This window comes from Phyllobates terribilis, unplaced genomic scaffold (genome assembly GCF_046119375.1).
Source record: "Phyllobates terribilis strain yellow unplaced genomic scaffold, ASM4611937v1 Scaffold_2__4_contigs__length_985480577, whole genome shotgun sequence".
NCBI lineage: Eukaryota > Metazoa > Chordata > Amphibia > Anura > Dendrobatidae > Phyllobates > Phyllobates terribilis.
In genome coordinates, this window is record NW_027362762.1 from 356,402,721 (window position 1) to 356,419,665 (window position 16,945).

A 16,945-nucleotide genomic window follows, 5' to 3' on the forward strand; every position below is an offset into this window, starting at 1 on the left:
ATAGATTATACCATACCAATGAATAGTGCACATGTGCATGCGGTACCTGTGTACTTCCCAATGTACTTCAATTTTACTATTTTTTTTTTTTTTTTTTTTTCAATTTTACAAACCAATTGTATTACTTTTTCTTTTTCCATAAGCTGCCTCAGTCATCACGGAGTCCACAATGAATGGACAGCTGGACTTAAGCGGCAAGCTGATCATTAAAGCTCAGCTTGGGGAGGACATCCGCAGAATTCCCATTCACAATGAGGACATCACTTATGATGAGCTGGTCTTGATGATGCAGAGGGTTTTCCGGGGGAAACTCTTGACCAATGATGAAGTTACCATCAAGTATAAAGATGAAGGTAAGTTTGGTGTTCATCATTGGCATGACCATACATAAGACACCTACCATTTATGATTTGTCGTTAGATCGTTATACAGTCGTTAACCTTTTCTCTAATCTAATATCCAATGCAACACTCTTTTATTAGGGGGAGAAAATTCCTTAACACCAAATGGAGCAGTGGAAAAAATTCTTGTATAAATGTCCCTCCTGCTTACATAGTCTGATTGCTCTTTAAAGGGGTTGTCCACTACTAGGACAACCCATTCTCCATCTGAATATTTGCCTCCGTTAAAATAAAAACACTTGGGGTTCATACTCATTTGCGAGAAAAACGGATGAGTGCAATCCAATGAAAAATCGGATTGCACTCTGACCTATGTTAATCTGAGTTACAGCTCATCTGCGATATTTTTTTTTTTTTCTCTCAGCTGAAATCGGACTGAGATAAAAATCGCAACATGCTGTGATTTGCCGCGTATATTGGACGAGCCTCGCCAATGCAAGTCAATGGTTGCGAGAAAAAAAAAAAAAAAATGGACAGCACTGACCATCCGTATGCCTTCCGATTTTTAAGGATACATTACAATTCTGTAGCATAGAACAAATAGGCAAATTGGACATAACTTCACACACAACCCCAAAAATGGGCTGGACAAAATTGTTGGCACCCTCAACTTTAATATTTGGTTGCACACCCTATAGAATAAATAACTGCAACCAATCGCTTCTTATAACCATCAACAAGCTTCTTACACCTCTCAATTGGAATTTTGGACCACTTTTCTTTTGCAAACTGCTTCAGGTCTCTAATATTTGAAGGGTGCCTTCTCCCAACAGCAATTTTGAGATATCTCCACAGGTGTTCATTGGGATTTTGATCAGTACTCATTGCTGGCCACTTCAGAACTCCCCAGTGATTTTGTTTCCATCCATTTCTGGGGGCTTCTTGAAGTATGTTTGGGGTCATTGTTCTGCTTGAAGACCTATGACTTAGACCGCAAACCCAGCTTTGTGACACTGGGCACTAAATTGCGACCCAAAATCCTTTGGTAGTCTTCAGATTTCATGATGCCTTACACACAGTCAAAGCAGCCAGTGCCAGAGGCAGCAAAACTCCAAAACATCTTTGAACTTCCACCATATTTGACTGTAGGTACGGTGTTCATTTCTTTGTAGGCTTTATTCGGTTTGTTTTTGTGTGAAATTCTGTCCAACTTGCCTTTTTTTTTTTTGTGTGTGCGTTCCAATACACACAAAGGAAGACAATGTGTATAACGAAACATGTGTAATTGCAATAAATACTTCAATTTCAGGAACAATTTCAAGGGTGCCAACATTTATTTTTTACTTCTAAAGTAAATTATATATATTTATTTATTACATAATACATTTTTGGTATCCTCTTAATCGTACTGACCTGGAGAATCCACGATGCCAAGTTCTTTTTAATGAATGCCACAAAAAGAATTGCATTATATTGTGCCATTTCACTCCACTCAGATTTTTTTCCCCTGTTTTTCAGTACATTATATGGTAAAATGAATGGTGTCATTCAAAACTAAAATTTGGTTTTGCAGAAAAATGAGCCCTCCTACAGCTGTGTGGACAGAAATATAAAAAAAGTTATGGCTCTTGGAAGAAGCAGAAGGAAAGTTGTCTGGAAGTGGTTAAAGGGAACCTGCCAGCATTCTCCTGCTATTGTTACTTAGTTCAGTATTTTACATCAGTATGTGTAAGCCAAAACCAGGAGTGGGTGATAAATACAGAAGGGGTGCTGTGTTTCTATTATAGTTTTCCTCTGATTGTTCCATTCTTGATTTTGGCTTACAAATACTGATGCAAAATACTGAACGTGTGAACGTGGCCTTACTCTGATCTGCTGCAATGTTTTAGACGGCCTAATTTTCAGAGGAGCTAGGCACTTGGAGAAATGTCTACAGATGAAGTCCCCTTCGAACTTCTCACTCAGCTCAACTTGATTGACAGGTTTCTCCTGATTTTGTATCTAGTACAGCCTAGTTCACACTACACAGGTTTCATCATAGGAATGTACAGGAGTGTGACAGAGCACATATTGTTGTGTAAATGTGATTCCTCTGTTTAGAAAGTTATTTTTTCATTCTACTAATTTTGTGGGGTTCAAAAAAGGGAAAAAATTGCTTAGAGTAGCCATTGTTTTAAATTTTATGTCATGAAACAATAGTACACATGGCAATAAGGTATTGCAAAGTTTCTTATCGGAGACATCTGCTTCTTTATCCTCTGGGACTGATCTTTCACTTTCAAAATTCTCACTTCTGAGAGAAAATCTGTAGTCAGTGAAGACAGACTATGACATTACTGGGATAGGAGATGGCAGCTGCTACCGATGAGATTCTATGAAGATGGGCTAGAGGCAGCTCCTCCCATTAACATACGGTAGGATCTCACCAGTAGCTGCCCCCATCTCCTATCCCAGTAATGTCATAGTCTGTCTTCACTGAAGAAAGACTTCAACCTAGAATTGAGAATTTTGAGACTGTATCATCAGTCCTTTAAGGGAAAAAAAGCAGATTTAGTTACTTATTTTTCTATGTACTATTGATTTGTGTAATAAAAATAAAATAAATTAAAATCAGTGACTCTATATAAATAGTAATAACTTAAATGAAGGTTTCTATTTGAATAAAAAAGCATCTAAAGTTGTGTGGCAAAACTTGTGGCAAAAAAAAAAATCTACCTTAACCAGCACCTGCACTGTACTGTTCTGTATTTTATATGGCGGCGCATGGCTCTATGCTCACCCACAATATATATTCCAGGACCATGGAAGTAGAACTACATAGAAATGTTCTATTCTAAGGTGTGTTTACTTTGCCAGGGCTTAAAAGGCTCGTGGACATTCCCATGGATCAGAGCCCTGGCATTCTGTATATCGCTATCAGCCACTTATTTACCTTCAGGATTTAGTTTCTGGAGCTTTGCTTTCTGGCTTCCTTCCTTTCTGCCTGGAATAGATTTTTCAGTCCTAATGTACAATTAAATCTTGTTAGCAAATATGGTGTGCGGTGCCAGCATATCGTCATGCCACATCATCATACAGCGTGGAAATGTAAATAACCAATATTTCCACAGGGTGGAGCTAGCAGGATGTGGAGTCCAGAAATGGAGCCTTGTCTCAGCAGTTTCTGCTTCTTGTGTTTCATTGAGGCATTTGATTTAATCTAACCCTTGTGACAATTGTCCAGAATTGCATGGCATTTAGATGTTCATGGAGTAGTAAATGGGTAAGATGGACATTACTCAGAGAATGTGTTATTCAGATCTTAGAAATCTATAATAGTATTCGAGTGTTATAGAAAAATGTATAGTGCAAGGCTCTCAAACGAAGCAAATTCATAAAAAACCTTCACATAGCAAAGCTTATCTTAACCGCTTCCAGACCGCCCACTGTACATAAACGTCGGCGCTGCCTGGGCTCTGTGCAGCGCCAACGTTTATGAACGGTCGGTGGTCCTGCAGCCCTCAGGACCCCCAGGGTCCTGCAAGCGCTGCGGGTGCGGTGCAGAGCGACCGCTCTGACAGGGAACATCATCGGGACCTGATTGGATCAGGTCCCAATGATGTTAACCCTTTGCTATCTTCTATATGCCGCGATCTATAGTGATCGCGGCATTTAGAAGATAGTGAGAGGAGAGGGGGTCGTCCACTTACCTCTCCGACGGCCCCCTGATGTCGTACAGGACCTGCCCTTGTCATGGCAGCCGGAGGTCACATGACCGCCTCCGGGTCTGCCATATATGGTGTCCTGCTAGGCTCAGCCTGCAGCTGAAGTCTAGCAGGAGACAGACCGTGTAAAACTGTCAGCAGAGCACTCATGCAAAGCAATACATGTCTGTTGCATTGCATTGCATGAGAACAGTGATTAGAAAAATAAAAATTAATGTCCCATACAGGACGGCATAAAAAAACCCCTCAAACAATTCCTGAATTGTTGGTTTTTGTTAATTTTACCTCCCAAAAAACGGAATAGAAAGCGATCAAAAAATGTCACGTACCCAAAAAATGGTACCAATAAAAATGTCAACTCGTCCCGCAAAAAACAAGCAGTCACATGACTGTCGGCCGAAATATGGAAAAATTATAGCTCTCAAAATATGGCAATGCAAAAACTAGATTTTGCAAAAAAAGCATCTTTTAGTGTGTGACAGCTGTCAGTCATAAAAACCCGATTATAAATCTGGTAGCTCTGTAATCGCACCAACCCGAAGAATAAAGTAATCTCATCACTTATACCGCACGAGGAACGGCGTAAAAAATAAATAAAACCAATTCTTCACCTGCTACTGATTTGTTTATTATGTCTCCCAAAGATAGCAGTAAGGCTCTGCTCACATTTATCCTGCGCTCTGCGCTGAGCACTTACACCAGAGTTTCCGTGTAAATCTCTGAAATACGTGATTCAGCCGGAACCCATGTCTGAAGATTCCCTGTAATGAGACAGATATAGGCACTGTGGATGCCGTCTGGCCTGTGATCCCACGGTGTCAGTTTTTTTAGGCGTGCATAAAAGTGCGGTTGGCCACAGTTTTGTGCACTTCAGAAAAAAAGGACACCGCTAAACAGAGGCCAGACGGAGTCCAGAGTAACTCTGCTGCCTCATTACAGTGAATGGATGCTGCAGGGGTTTCATCTGAATTAAATCACTTGGAAACTTAGATGGAAACCCCGATGTAAGTGCTCAGCCTAGAGCGCCGGATAAATGTTACGTAAAATGTTCCCAATAAAAGCTTCAACTCAGTCCTCAAAAAAAGCTAGTCCCCACTCAGGTCCGTCATCTGTTAAAAATATAAGGGACTTCCAAGTTACTGGTAGCAGAAAGGCTCTGGAAAAGCGAAATGGCCCTTACCCCCTAAAAGAAATTAAGAAAATTTTGTGCTCCTATTCTACAATAATTTGTTCTCCAATTGTCAAATAGCGCTCCGTCCCTCCCAGATCTCGCCGTATGGCTGAGCGGTACGATACAGCCACATATGGGGTATTGCCACTTTTAGAAGAAATTGTGTGACACCTTTCGACACCATTTTTACCCATTGCCCTGTGTGAAAATGTAAAATCTGAGGGTAAAACATTTTTTTTGTGGTAAAAATATAAGTTTTCTTCACTGCCCAATGGTATAAATTTTAAAACTTAAAAAATACTCACTACTTCCCTAGATGAATTCCTTGAGAGGTGTAGTATACAAAATGGGGTCACTTGTGGGGGGTTTCTGCTGTTTCGGCATGTCAGCGACTCTTCAAATGTGACATGGTGCCTGCCACCTATCCCAGCCAACATAGCGCTTCTTTCTCTTCCGAACCCTGCCGTACACCAAAGCAATGGTTTTCCCCCACATATGGGGTATCTGCGTACTCAGGAGAAATTGTACAACAAATTTCATGGTGCAATTTATCCTGTTACCCTTATGATGATGCAAAATTAGGGATGAAAAAACGTTTTTGTGGGAAAAATGTGAAAATTTTATTTTTACAGGTCAATATTATAAACTGTGAAGCACCTGGGGGTGCAAGGTGCTCACCACACATCTAGATAAGTTCCTTAAGGGGTCTAGTTTCCAAAATGGTGTCATTTGTGGGGGGTTTCCACTGTTTAGGCACATCAGGGGCTCCCCAAATGCAACATGGCGTCCGCTAATTATTCAAACAAATTTTACATTCAAAAAGTCTAATGGCGCTCCTTCCTTCCGAACCCTGCCGTGCGCCTAAACAGTGGTTTTCCCCCACATATGGGGTATCAGCGCGCTCATGAGAAATTGCACTACAAATTGTGTAGTCCATTTTTTCCTGTTACCCTTGTGAAAATAAAAAAAAATTGGGTCTAAAGTAACTTTTTTGTGAAAAAAAAGTTAAATGTTCATTGTTTTCTTCCACATTCCAAAAATTCCCGTGAAACGCCTGAAGGGTTAATAAAGTTCTTGAATGTGGTTTTGAGCACCTTGAGGGGTGCAGTTTTTAGAATGGTGTCACTTTTGGGTATTTTCTGTCATAAATGCCCCTCAAAGTCACTTCAAATAAGATGTGGTCCCTAAAAAAAAAAAAATGTTTTTGTAATTTTTGTTGGAAAAATTAGAAATCGCTCGTCAAATTTTAACCCTTATAGCTTCCTAACAAAAAAAAATTTTGGTTCCAAAATTGTGCTAATGTAAAGTAGATATGTGGGAATTGTTATTTATTAACTATTTTGTGACATATCTCTCTGATTTAAGGGCATAAAAATTAAAAGTTTGAAAATTGCAAAATTTTCGCCAAATTTCCGTTTTTGTTTTTTTTTTTCACAAATAAACGCCAGTGATATCGAAGAAATTTTACCACTATCATGAAGTACAATATGTCATGAATAAACAGTCTCAGAATCAGAGGAATCCGTTGAAGCGTTCCAGAGTAATTACTTCATAAAGTGACAGTGGTCAGAATTGAAAAAATTGGCCCGGTTACGAAGGCTCTGATGCGAAGTGGTTAAAAGGAATAACATTCCAAAAACCTCACGCAAATGCACAAAATGACACACGAAAAATACAAAAAATGCACAATGTTCAAAATGGGGTCACCTAGGGTTGGTCCAGGGCTATTTTGCACATTGTTTTTGTTTTTTTTTTTGTATTTTTCTTGGGTCATTTTTTGTGTGGTTTTTGGAATGTTATTCCTTTTAAGATGATCTAAATAAATTTTTGCTACGTTTTTTAGTAATTTGCTTATTCTATAATAGTATTTCTAGTTTGTAGCTGTGGCAGAGGGTCCCTTTAAAACCATCTGCTTTATAGATAATACTGTATATGCCCCCATTCTGGCCAGGACAACTTGTTTAATATGTTGTAGAAATTATGTTTTTCTCCCTGACTCCTAAAAAAGAACTTTTTTTTTTTTTTCTCTCCCCGTATAGATGGAGACCTTATAACGATTTTTGACAGCTCGGATTTATCATTTGCCATCCAGTGCAGTAGGATATTGAAGCTGACGCTATTTGGTAGGTAATGGCTTATTGTAACATTTATAATTTTCCACTTATTTGGAAGAAGTTCCAGCCTCGTGTCACATGCTGTTTTCCCCCCGCTACATTACATTTTTTCCTCTAACTCTACTATTAATGGCTATCCACTAACCCAATAATGATTCTTGTGTCATTGTGTATATTATTCTATGTGTTTACAGTGTTCATGAGTACATGTAAAAAGATACCAGAGCAGCATGGTACAAGGAGGTTACCTGTATTGAAGAGGATTTGGCCATCTTGGAAAGTGCTTGCATCTCCTAGTGATCAGCCATCACTTTATGATCAGTGGAGGTCTAATCTTTGAGGTTGTCACCAATCCTGATCATGAAGAGGGCTAGTAAGTGGCCGGGTCAGACACATGGGCATGATTACCGCTATGCAAGGAAAACGTAGAACGGGATCCAGCACTAAACTGGCACCATGGTCCCTCATTCTCAGGAGTGGTTGAGGTCCCTGAGCTTGAGTGGAACATGATGGCGTAGCCTGGCATAACAAGCAGGGAATACTCCTTTAAGTTTCCATATAATTGCTTTATACAGTGACTTCAGCCTTCATATTTATTGAATGGCAACTTGCTGGATTTTAGTGTCTTTCTATTGATGCCAGTGATGTTCAGCTGTCTGATTGGTGGTGATCCTCTGGCTGAAGACAGATTGATTTAAATAATTTTTTTTTTTTTAAAGGATAGAACTGATGGAGCAAACTTAAGGTGGTTGTCCCATTAATTAACTCTCCATATGGTGTGAAAGGGCATATATGAGCCATTTGTAGAGCTTTTTGCTTTAGTAGGGTTAAGTCATATAGCAGTCTCATGGTATGACCACTCTAAATGGCTTCCACATAATACTACTTTTCCCCTGCAGTAGATGCTGGAATGTTGCCGGGTCTGCCGGAGCTCATGCCTGCAGATTCATCATTTTCCTGGGGAGCCGTGGCAGACTTGTCTTTTAGGGGACATCCTCTTGAAGTGTCATGTAAAGCACAATTGGTCGTCTTTTCCTGTAGCAATTGTTATGACTTAGAGTTGAGCAAAAAAATATTAACTCGACTTTGGTCCAGTGGCCACGTCAGTAGTCTTTAGCTTCCAGACAAAAGCACTGTGAACCTCCTACCTGTGGCATCCCCATGGCCAGAGGCCGACAGGCAGAAGAAGGCTATGCAAGAACAATATATAGGCACTTTGTAGTCCAATAGCTCATCATAATGCCCAATTCTCCCTGCTTTGGAGGTGGAAGTTCCCCCCCTTACGTCTTGGGGCTCTGTCTGCCCCTGCCCAGGACCTCTTATAAGTATGGCCAGTCCGATGTCCTTGTGGTATGACTGTGCTGGTCCTACTAATCAGAAAAGGCACCAAGGATGCCAGCAGGTAGGAGGTTTGCAAGGCTCTGGTGCAGCTGCCACGGACTATCGCCATGACCAGTGAACCAGGGTCTTGCTAATCTTTTTGCTCAACTCTATTGTGAGAGTTTGCTTCTGAACTTTTACCTTTTGGCCATTTTAAAAAAAAAAAAAAAAAAAAAAAAAAGCAACAAGAAATGATCTGTCTACATGCCTTAAGTCAGGTATCTAAATAGATCTTTTGTTCTTGGAATCGCTGGTATATAAGGTTTTGGGGGTGATTGGTCATCTCCGTTTGAGGCTCCTCAGTAAACGGATTTGCACTCTGTATAAGAAGGAACAATTTCCTTGTTAATACAAACATCTGCCAGTAGATGGCAGAAAAGTCCCATTACTCAGAGTTGGCAGCCATATTCTGCTGTAATGTGAATGAGAGCTGTGTATTGTGGCCCCTTGGTGGAATGAAGTCTGACGCCGCTGCCTCTTTAGAGTACTGTGAAATAAGCCACACTGTGTATGTGGGATCTTCTTTATAAACCCTATAATAAATACATACAAGTGCTTCTCACTAAATTAGAATATCATCAGAAAGTTAATTTATTTCAGTTCTTCAATTTGTTAATTATTCTAATTTACTGAGATAATGACTTTTGTGTTTTCATTGGCTGTAAGTCATAATCATCAACATTAACAGAAATAAACACTTGAAATAGATCCCTCTGTTTGTAATGACTCTATATAATATGTGAGTTTCACTTTTTTGTATTGAACTGAAATAACTTAACTTTTTGATATTCTAATTTAGTGAGAAGCACTTGTACATGTTAGGACTATTTCCTCCCTTTTTTTTTTCTTCTTCACTGTATTGGGTAAAGTAAAAGGGAAATATTATCTCAATTTACAGGGGGTCTTTGCAGCTTGTAAAGTTACTGCATTACTAGGGAATCTGTCATTTGAACCACATTTTTGAATAGTACCGGCTCTGGCAGACATGGCCCATCTATGTATCGGATGATTGCTGTGGGTGCAGCCACGCCTGGCTGTACATGATGTATATGAATAGCTGCCAGTGGCATACATAGATATGCTGGATCTGTTAGATATCACTTGGCTGCTCTTTGTTCTGGCTCATGGATAGATGAAGGGAAAGGGGGAGATGCGAGGTTTCAGGGCCCTTCCCTCTGACGTCCATATGTCCTTTAATGATATGTACTATATGAATTTCTGCTCTTTCTGACAGACACATTTTATGTTTCTCGTTTGTTGTGGATTTTCTCGCTGCACATTTTTTTCTGATTGCCTCAATACTTTCTGCTCCATATCACAGTTGTTCGTTCTTGGCATGGAGTTGTCTCATTAAATCATCCAGATGCCTTTGCTGAGAAACCCGTACAACACTGCAAACTGTTCTTACAACATCTTGTTGTCCTCTTCATGCTGAATCAATGGTGCATATAAAACAATTTGCTTACTTCTCATTTGAACCGTGGAAACACGAGTTACAATGGTCCCAATCACAGGGGTCACTCATGGCCTATCTGGAAGTGATCGGGCCTGGTTTGCATTACTTGTCTTGTACTGATCGAAGTGCACTTGTAACCCAACCACGGGGCGCTTCTCAGGGCATCTCGCTGGCGGCTGCTGCAGCTTAGAGCCCAAAGCTGAACCAATTCTGCTGATTGTTAGGGGAAATGAGAACAAATGCATCCATAGCAGCATAGATGAGTGTTTATAACTCATGGGGACGGTTCTGGTGGCTTAGTGTAGTGACATACAGTACAGACCAAAAGTTTGGACACAGCTTCTCATTTAAAGATTTTTCTGTATTTTCATGACTATGAAAATTGTACATTCACACTGAAGGCATCAAAACTATGAATTAACACATGTGGAATTATAGAGTTCTAGCAGCAGACACATCTCTTCAACAACTGTTGAGAGGAGACTTTGTGCAGCAGGCCTTCATGGTAAAATAGCTGCTAGGAAACCACTGCTAAGGACAGGCAGCAAGCAGAAGAGACTTGTTTGGGCTAAAGAACACAAGGAATGGACATTAGACCAGTGGAAATCTGTGCTTTGGTCTGATGAGTCCAAATTTGAGATCTTTGGTTCCAACCACCGTGTCTTTGTGCGACGCAGAAAAGGTGAACGGATGGACTCTACATGCCTGGTTCCCACCGTGAAGCATGGAGGAGGAGGTGTGATAGTGAGGGGGTGCTTTGCTGGTGACACTGTTGGGGATTTATTCAAACTTGAAGGCATACTGAACCAGCATGGCTACCACAGCATCTTGCAGCGGCATGCTATTCCATCCGGTTTGCATTTAGTTGGACCATCATTTATTTTTCAACAGGACAATGACTCCAAACACACCTCCAGGCTGTGTAAGGGCTATTTGACCAAGAAGGAGAGTGATGGGGTGCTACGCCAGATGACCTGGCCTCCACAGTCACCAGACCTGAACCCAATCGAGATGGTTTGGTGTGAGCTGGAACGCAGAGTGAAGGCAAAAGGGCCAACAAGTGCTAAGCATCTCTGGGAACTCCTTCAAGATTGTTGGAAGACCATTTCCAGTGACTACCTCTTGAAGCTCATCAAGAGAATGCCAAGAGTGTGCAAAGCAGTCATTAAAGCAAAAGGTGGCTACTTTGAAGAACCTAGAATATAAGACATATTTTCAGTTGTTTCACACTTTTTTGTTAAGTATATAATTCCACATGTATTAATTCATAGTTTTGATGCCTTCAGTGTGAATGTACAATTTTCATAGTCATGAAAATACAGAAAAATCTTTAATGAGAAGGTGTGTCCAAACTTTTGGTCTGTACTGTATGTGACTTATATACAAAAGCAGATTATTATAGACAGCTTTGTGCAGATATTAAGGCAGCAGCGGCTGCTGGGAGATTTCAGCCATGAAGTTTGGAGTTGTGTATGCAGCAGCTCTATATGAATTCTCCAGGGTGGTCTTCTTTTTATGTAGATTGTCACCAGTGCTTATTTGGGTGCATTGTACAGAATGTTTAGAAGGAAAACATGGTGGCCATGGTTCGCTGAAGAAATGTTAGGGAATGTTATGTGGTTTCCCTAAATAAAAGCTCAGCTTACAGTTGGGTATCTTTCATGTGAATTATTCCCCCATGGCAGAAGATATTAAGTGCTAACAGTTTTCTTCCTTTTTAATAAGGTAATGCCAGGGAAGTTATGAGTTTGCACACTGCCCAGTAGCATTTGCCAACTCCCCTCTTCTCGGTTGGATATCACCTGATTTACCAGGGAAGGCAAACCTTAAAGAAAAAAAAAAACACATGTGAAAAGTAATATTTTTGCTCCCTAAGATACCTGGGTATTATTAAAGAACATGTTCTCTTGCCCTCAGTGAATGGACAACCTCGTCCTCTGGAGTCCAGTCAGGTGAAGTATCTCCGGCGGGAGTTGATAGAATTACGTAACAAGGTCAACCGCTTGTTGGACTGTCTAGAGCCTCCTGCCGAGCCTGGGATGCCAAGCAGCATACCGGACACAGGTACAACGGACTCCTTGTAGTCGGATGACCCGGTCATTGCTTGATGCTTAAGTTCTTTTGTTGATCTAATGTAACAGAAACTGTAGATGGTCGAGAAGAGAAACCTGCTGCCCCTGATTCTTCAGTCAAGCCGTCCAACCAGGTTATGGCGGCCAGCATGTCTGCTTTTGATCCACTGAAAAATCCAGAGGAAATCAACAAAAATGTCATGTCTGCCTTTGGACTAACAGAGGACCAAGTTACTGGTGGGTATTACGTGTCATATAATGCTATGACTGTGATATCATATATCATATCGATTTTATCACATTAAATCTGCTTCACTTCTAGTTAGTGTGCACTTGGCTTTAAAAAGTAACCAGTGTTATAATTATTGTTTTTTCACAATTCAATAGTGCGCGAGAAAATAAGAAACTTTGTAATATATTTCATCAGAGATCTGCTTCTTTCTCCTTCAGGACTGATAATTTAGTCTCCAGTCACAGGTAAAATCTTTATTTCGTGAAGACAAATTTTATCATTATTCTGATAGGATCTTATTAGTAGCAACTGACTATGTAAAGGTAAGACGCGGAGGACAGGGGGACAGCGCCTCCGTTCTCCTACACCCATCCCCATAGAATCGTATGTCAGTAGCAGCTCTCATCTCCTATCTCAATGTAACATTCGGTCTTCACTGAAAACAGATGAGAACTTCAAGAATCAATGATCAGTCTTGGAGGAGAAAGCAGATTTCACTGATAAGTTGCACATTTTTTATTATTCCATGTGTACTCATTTCTAACTTTCTTGCACAAATGGATAAAGCGTGCAGTAGGTGTAAGAATCCTAAAGGATCGTGTCAATAGGATTTCTTCAATTTCCTTGATTATTAGAAGTTGTGACGTCTGTGAAATCCTTCATATTTGAGATCCATTTGTATAGCAGTCTATTATGTTGGTGAATCGAATATTGAAATACCCTAAATTCTGCTGATCCGTATGTCTCTGTGCCTACATCTGCCCATATGTAGTAAGATCTCAGAGCGGTTGGCACAGATGGTCCACTTGATCATGTTGTTGTGAAAAAATGTTTAATGCAGGATGAAAAATATGTTCACCGTTATATTGCCATTATTATTGTTTTTATTTACATTGAAATTGTGATCTCGTGCTTAGGCCCACCCAGTGCTCCTGTAGAGGAACGTTCCAGCACACCCGATAGTATTGCCTCTTCCTCCTCCGCTCATCCGCCAGGAGTCCAACAGCCGCAACAGCCATACCCAGGAGCTCCGCAGCCAGGTCAGATTGAAGGTCAGCTTACAGATTTCATAGACCCGTACCTTTTTTTCTTCTTGAGGGCTTTAGTCTATATCTTTGTGTTTTGTAGTAAAAGGTGCTTGGGTGATCGTACTGAATAAGTCTATGGCATAAAAAGGCATTTTGCAGTATGTGTGCATAGATGCGTCTGTCTGCTTCTGCTGAATCCAAGAGGGCACAATTGGTAATAGCCGTACTACTGACTGACAGCTGCCGGGCACCAGAAACAAGACGTGGCTCCTATTGTGACCTCCTCCCCTTTCAGGCCTGTCGAGCTCCGGTAGCCTTTTCTAGCAGCAGGTTATGCTGTATTAGTAGCCCGGACGCTGTGCTCACTTGTGAAGCTCTGCTTTTGATTGAATTCTTGTGCAGGGAGTATTTTGCATTAACAGTGATGTTGGCTTTGCTGCTGAGCAAGTGCTTTAAAGCCAAAATAGAGCTGATAACCTAAAAACCTCTACGGAGAACAGTTCCTGGTAAATCTGTATGTTTGTGCATAGCGCATTTTATTTGTGCTTGGTAACAGGATGATGTCTATCTGCATTTCTCAGGAGAGACTTTTCCAATTATCTGAGAGAAAAAAAAAGCACATTAAAGAAGCACTCCCATTTTTTTATCCTCTTAATATATTGCAGTCATCATATTATATAGCACTGTGTACTTACAATTGCTCATGCTGCCTTTCTACCCAGTTATTTCTTCTTTCATCGTCTCCTATGTAGAAAAAGAATCTTTTCCCTGCATGAATCATCCCTTTCTTCACCCCCTGACCCAGCTGCTCTGCTCCTACTCCTACCAGGGGCTTTTGCAATGATGACTCATGTAGGGAAAATTGACCTGCTGTTTCTACATGGAGCTAAGAAGTATTCAGCTAGTCAGTATTTAATCATGCGATGTCATAGACCTAAAAGAGGAGAATTAGCTGGGTAGAAAGGCAAAATGAGCAATTGTAAGTACACAGTGCTATGTAATATGATGACTGTAATATATTGAGGATAAAAATGTTGATGGGAGGAGTGCTTCTTTACGGTGTCTGTTTAGTCCAGTTTTTATTTGCTAAATTGGCTGTAAGGATTCCTGAGGGATCTGACATTGCAGTTTTCTATTGCTGCAGTTTTAATCCAAAATTTGAGATCCTGGAGACTGATGTGGATTTGTGTTTTTCACTAACCCAGACATTGACGTGTGTCAGCACCGCTTTATGGCCATGGTAAACTATAGATGTGTGGTCCTTGTTATCGTGACCAGTTTGCAGCATGGTGATTAGAAAGGTTCAGTGTTTTATGTACGGGCACATATAGCTGTGCGTTTTTAAAGTCAGGGCTGCCCCTTTGAAACCCAAGATTAAAGCTTTCTTTCCTCTGTTAATTAAAATAAATGTCTGGAAATTGTTTGTGCAATAGGTTTACAGATGACTTTCACGTGCCGTCCAGCTCTTGGTTTATGTCTTCGTCTTTCTCAGCCGCACTAATGTTACTGATCCTTCTTGTCGCCAGCCTGTATTTGTGGGTAACATGCCATACTTTTCTGCTCTCATCGTTTTGTGTATTTTTTCGTTTCTCTTCCCCCTAATCCCATTTTAGCTGGCGGGGGACAGCAGGAGACTGAATGCATTAAAGTATTTTGAAGCTTATTTCACACATTAGTTATTTCTCTCTTGTAAGGAGAATATTTGAGGATTTCATTCCAAATGCCCCCAGCAAAGTACGTTTCCATCTCTATCATCTTCATGACTTGTTACTCTTTCCCAGAAAGCTAAAAAAAAAATGATTATGCGTTAAAACATGTGATTGCCTAATTTGAAGGAACTTATTTTTCTCCTTTTATCTAATTTTCAACATTTGACTGAGAATCCCATTTCACTGGTAAAGCTACATACATTGCTCATGTGTTCGGCTGCATTTTTATTTTATTACATTTCCTTTTGTAGGACAAATCTATCAGCAGTATCCACAACAGCCTGGGTATCCAGCCGCTCAAGGTCAACCTCAGCCGCAGGCTCAGCCCCAGCAACAGTATGGCATGCAGTATCCTGGTAAGTCGCTCCGTCCTTAGAGGAGGCCATCGTACTGGCAACAGACTTTTATTTCCAATATTTGGAGCATTGAAATTGTTAATACCATTCAGTATAATTACAGTAAAACCTTACATTTTGTGTTTTATGTTTCAGGTTACAATCAACAAACGTCTCAAGGAGCTCAGCAGTTCCCAGGTTACAGTCAGCAATCTGCCCAGGCTCCTGCCCCTGGCTTTCAAGGCCAGCCACAGCAACTACCAGCCCAGGCCCCTCAACAGTACCCAGCCGGCTCTTACCCACCACAAACCTATACTACACAGGCATCCCAACCTGCCAGCTATAATGTTCCACCTGCTTCTCAGCCTGGAATGGCACCAAGCCAACCAGGGAGTTATCAGCCTAGGCCAGGATTTACCCCTACACCCGGTAGTACTGTAACTCCTCCTCCAAGTGGGCCTAACCCATATGCTCGTAACCGTCCCCCATTTGGTCAGGGGTACGCCCAACCAGGACCTGGGTACCGATAAATCATTACCAAGGCAAAGGCTGCTAGATCTGTTTCCATCCCTACAGACTTCAATGTTATGCATACAATTGTAATCCTGCTTCAGACAGAAGAAAAGCATTTTGTGCTTTTCAATGTTTATCTTTACTGGAGGAGAAAGACCAAGTGATTATTTCTTGCTTTTGATTGTATCTGCTCTCTAGTTGAAAATTAAATCCCAAAAAACAAGCGTTTGATGAACTAGTCGGCCTTGTCAAACACCTGAAAATATACAAATTAAACCCCCCACTTTTTGGCTTGTTTTTAATGATCTGGTGTGTTGAAATGAGCTCTTCTGAGTTATAAACTAGGTATTATGTACACCTTCTAACACTGAAATCTAATAAAATGTTCAACTCGTTTAATTTAATGAATAAATGCTGTCACTAATGGAAGTTGTATTCTTGTTATTGGAGTTGTCAGGCTCTGTTTAGGGATCCTGTCATTACATTCATGCTGCCCTAATCACATTCACCATGAATCCGAGACTGGCTGCATGATTCCTGCCAAGTATGTTTTACTCTGAAATGCTGTCGTGTTTGAAAAGCTGAATGGGGTCTCTATAGGAGGGGACATGACTAGCCGATGACCTCCCTGGATTGCTTCTTCCCACTCCCCCTATGCTCCAGTTAAATCATTCGAAAGGCCTGTCAAACAAGTGAAGCGTGCCAGGCAGGAGCTGGCTGGGGACCACACCGACATAGTCGGGTCTCTCCATATAGTCCCTATCCAGCTTTCTAAAGTGTTTCAGAGTAAAACATACTTTGCTGCATTTGTGAAGCCAGGCTCTGATTCATGCTTCCTGTCGGTTGGTTATAAAAGGTTTGTTTTGGGGAAAAGTAGGGTTTATGTATGT

General features: G+C 40.8%; 1 protein-coding gene across 2 annotated transcripts in view; it reads left to right on the forward strand.

The window, feature by feature from the left end:
* Window positions 1–16,484, forward strand: part of TFG (trafficking from ER to golgi regulator) — a 36,338-nt gene extending 19,854 nt beyond the window's left edge. Inside the window, exons 2-8 of one of the 2 annotated variants that reach the window (XM_073664680.1) lie at window positions 144–353; window positions 7,256–7,339; window positions 12,084–12,230; window positions 12,308–12,475; window positions 13,388–13,510; window positions 15,459–15,563; window positions 15,699–16,484. In XM_073664680.1, the coding sequence (XP_073520781.1) occupies window positions 170–353; window positions 7,256–7,339; window positions 12,084–12,230; window positions 12,308–12,475; window positions 13,388–13,510; window positions 15,459–15,563; window positions 15,699–16,072 (1,185 nt within the window). In that variant the 5' untranslated portion in view covers window positions 144–169 and the 3' untranslated portion in view covers window positions 16,073–16,484. Of the gene's footprint in view, window positions 1–143; window positions 354–7,255; window positions 7,340–12,083; window positions 12,231–12,307; window positions 12,476–13,387; window positions 13,523–15,458; window positions 15,564–15,698 lie in introns of both variants that reach the window. The other variant, XM_073664679.1, reaches the window with a different exon arrangement.
* Window positions 16,485–16,945: the final 461 nt, after the last annotated feature.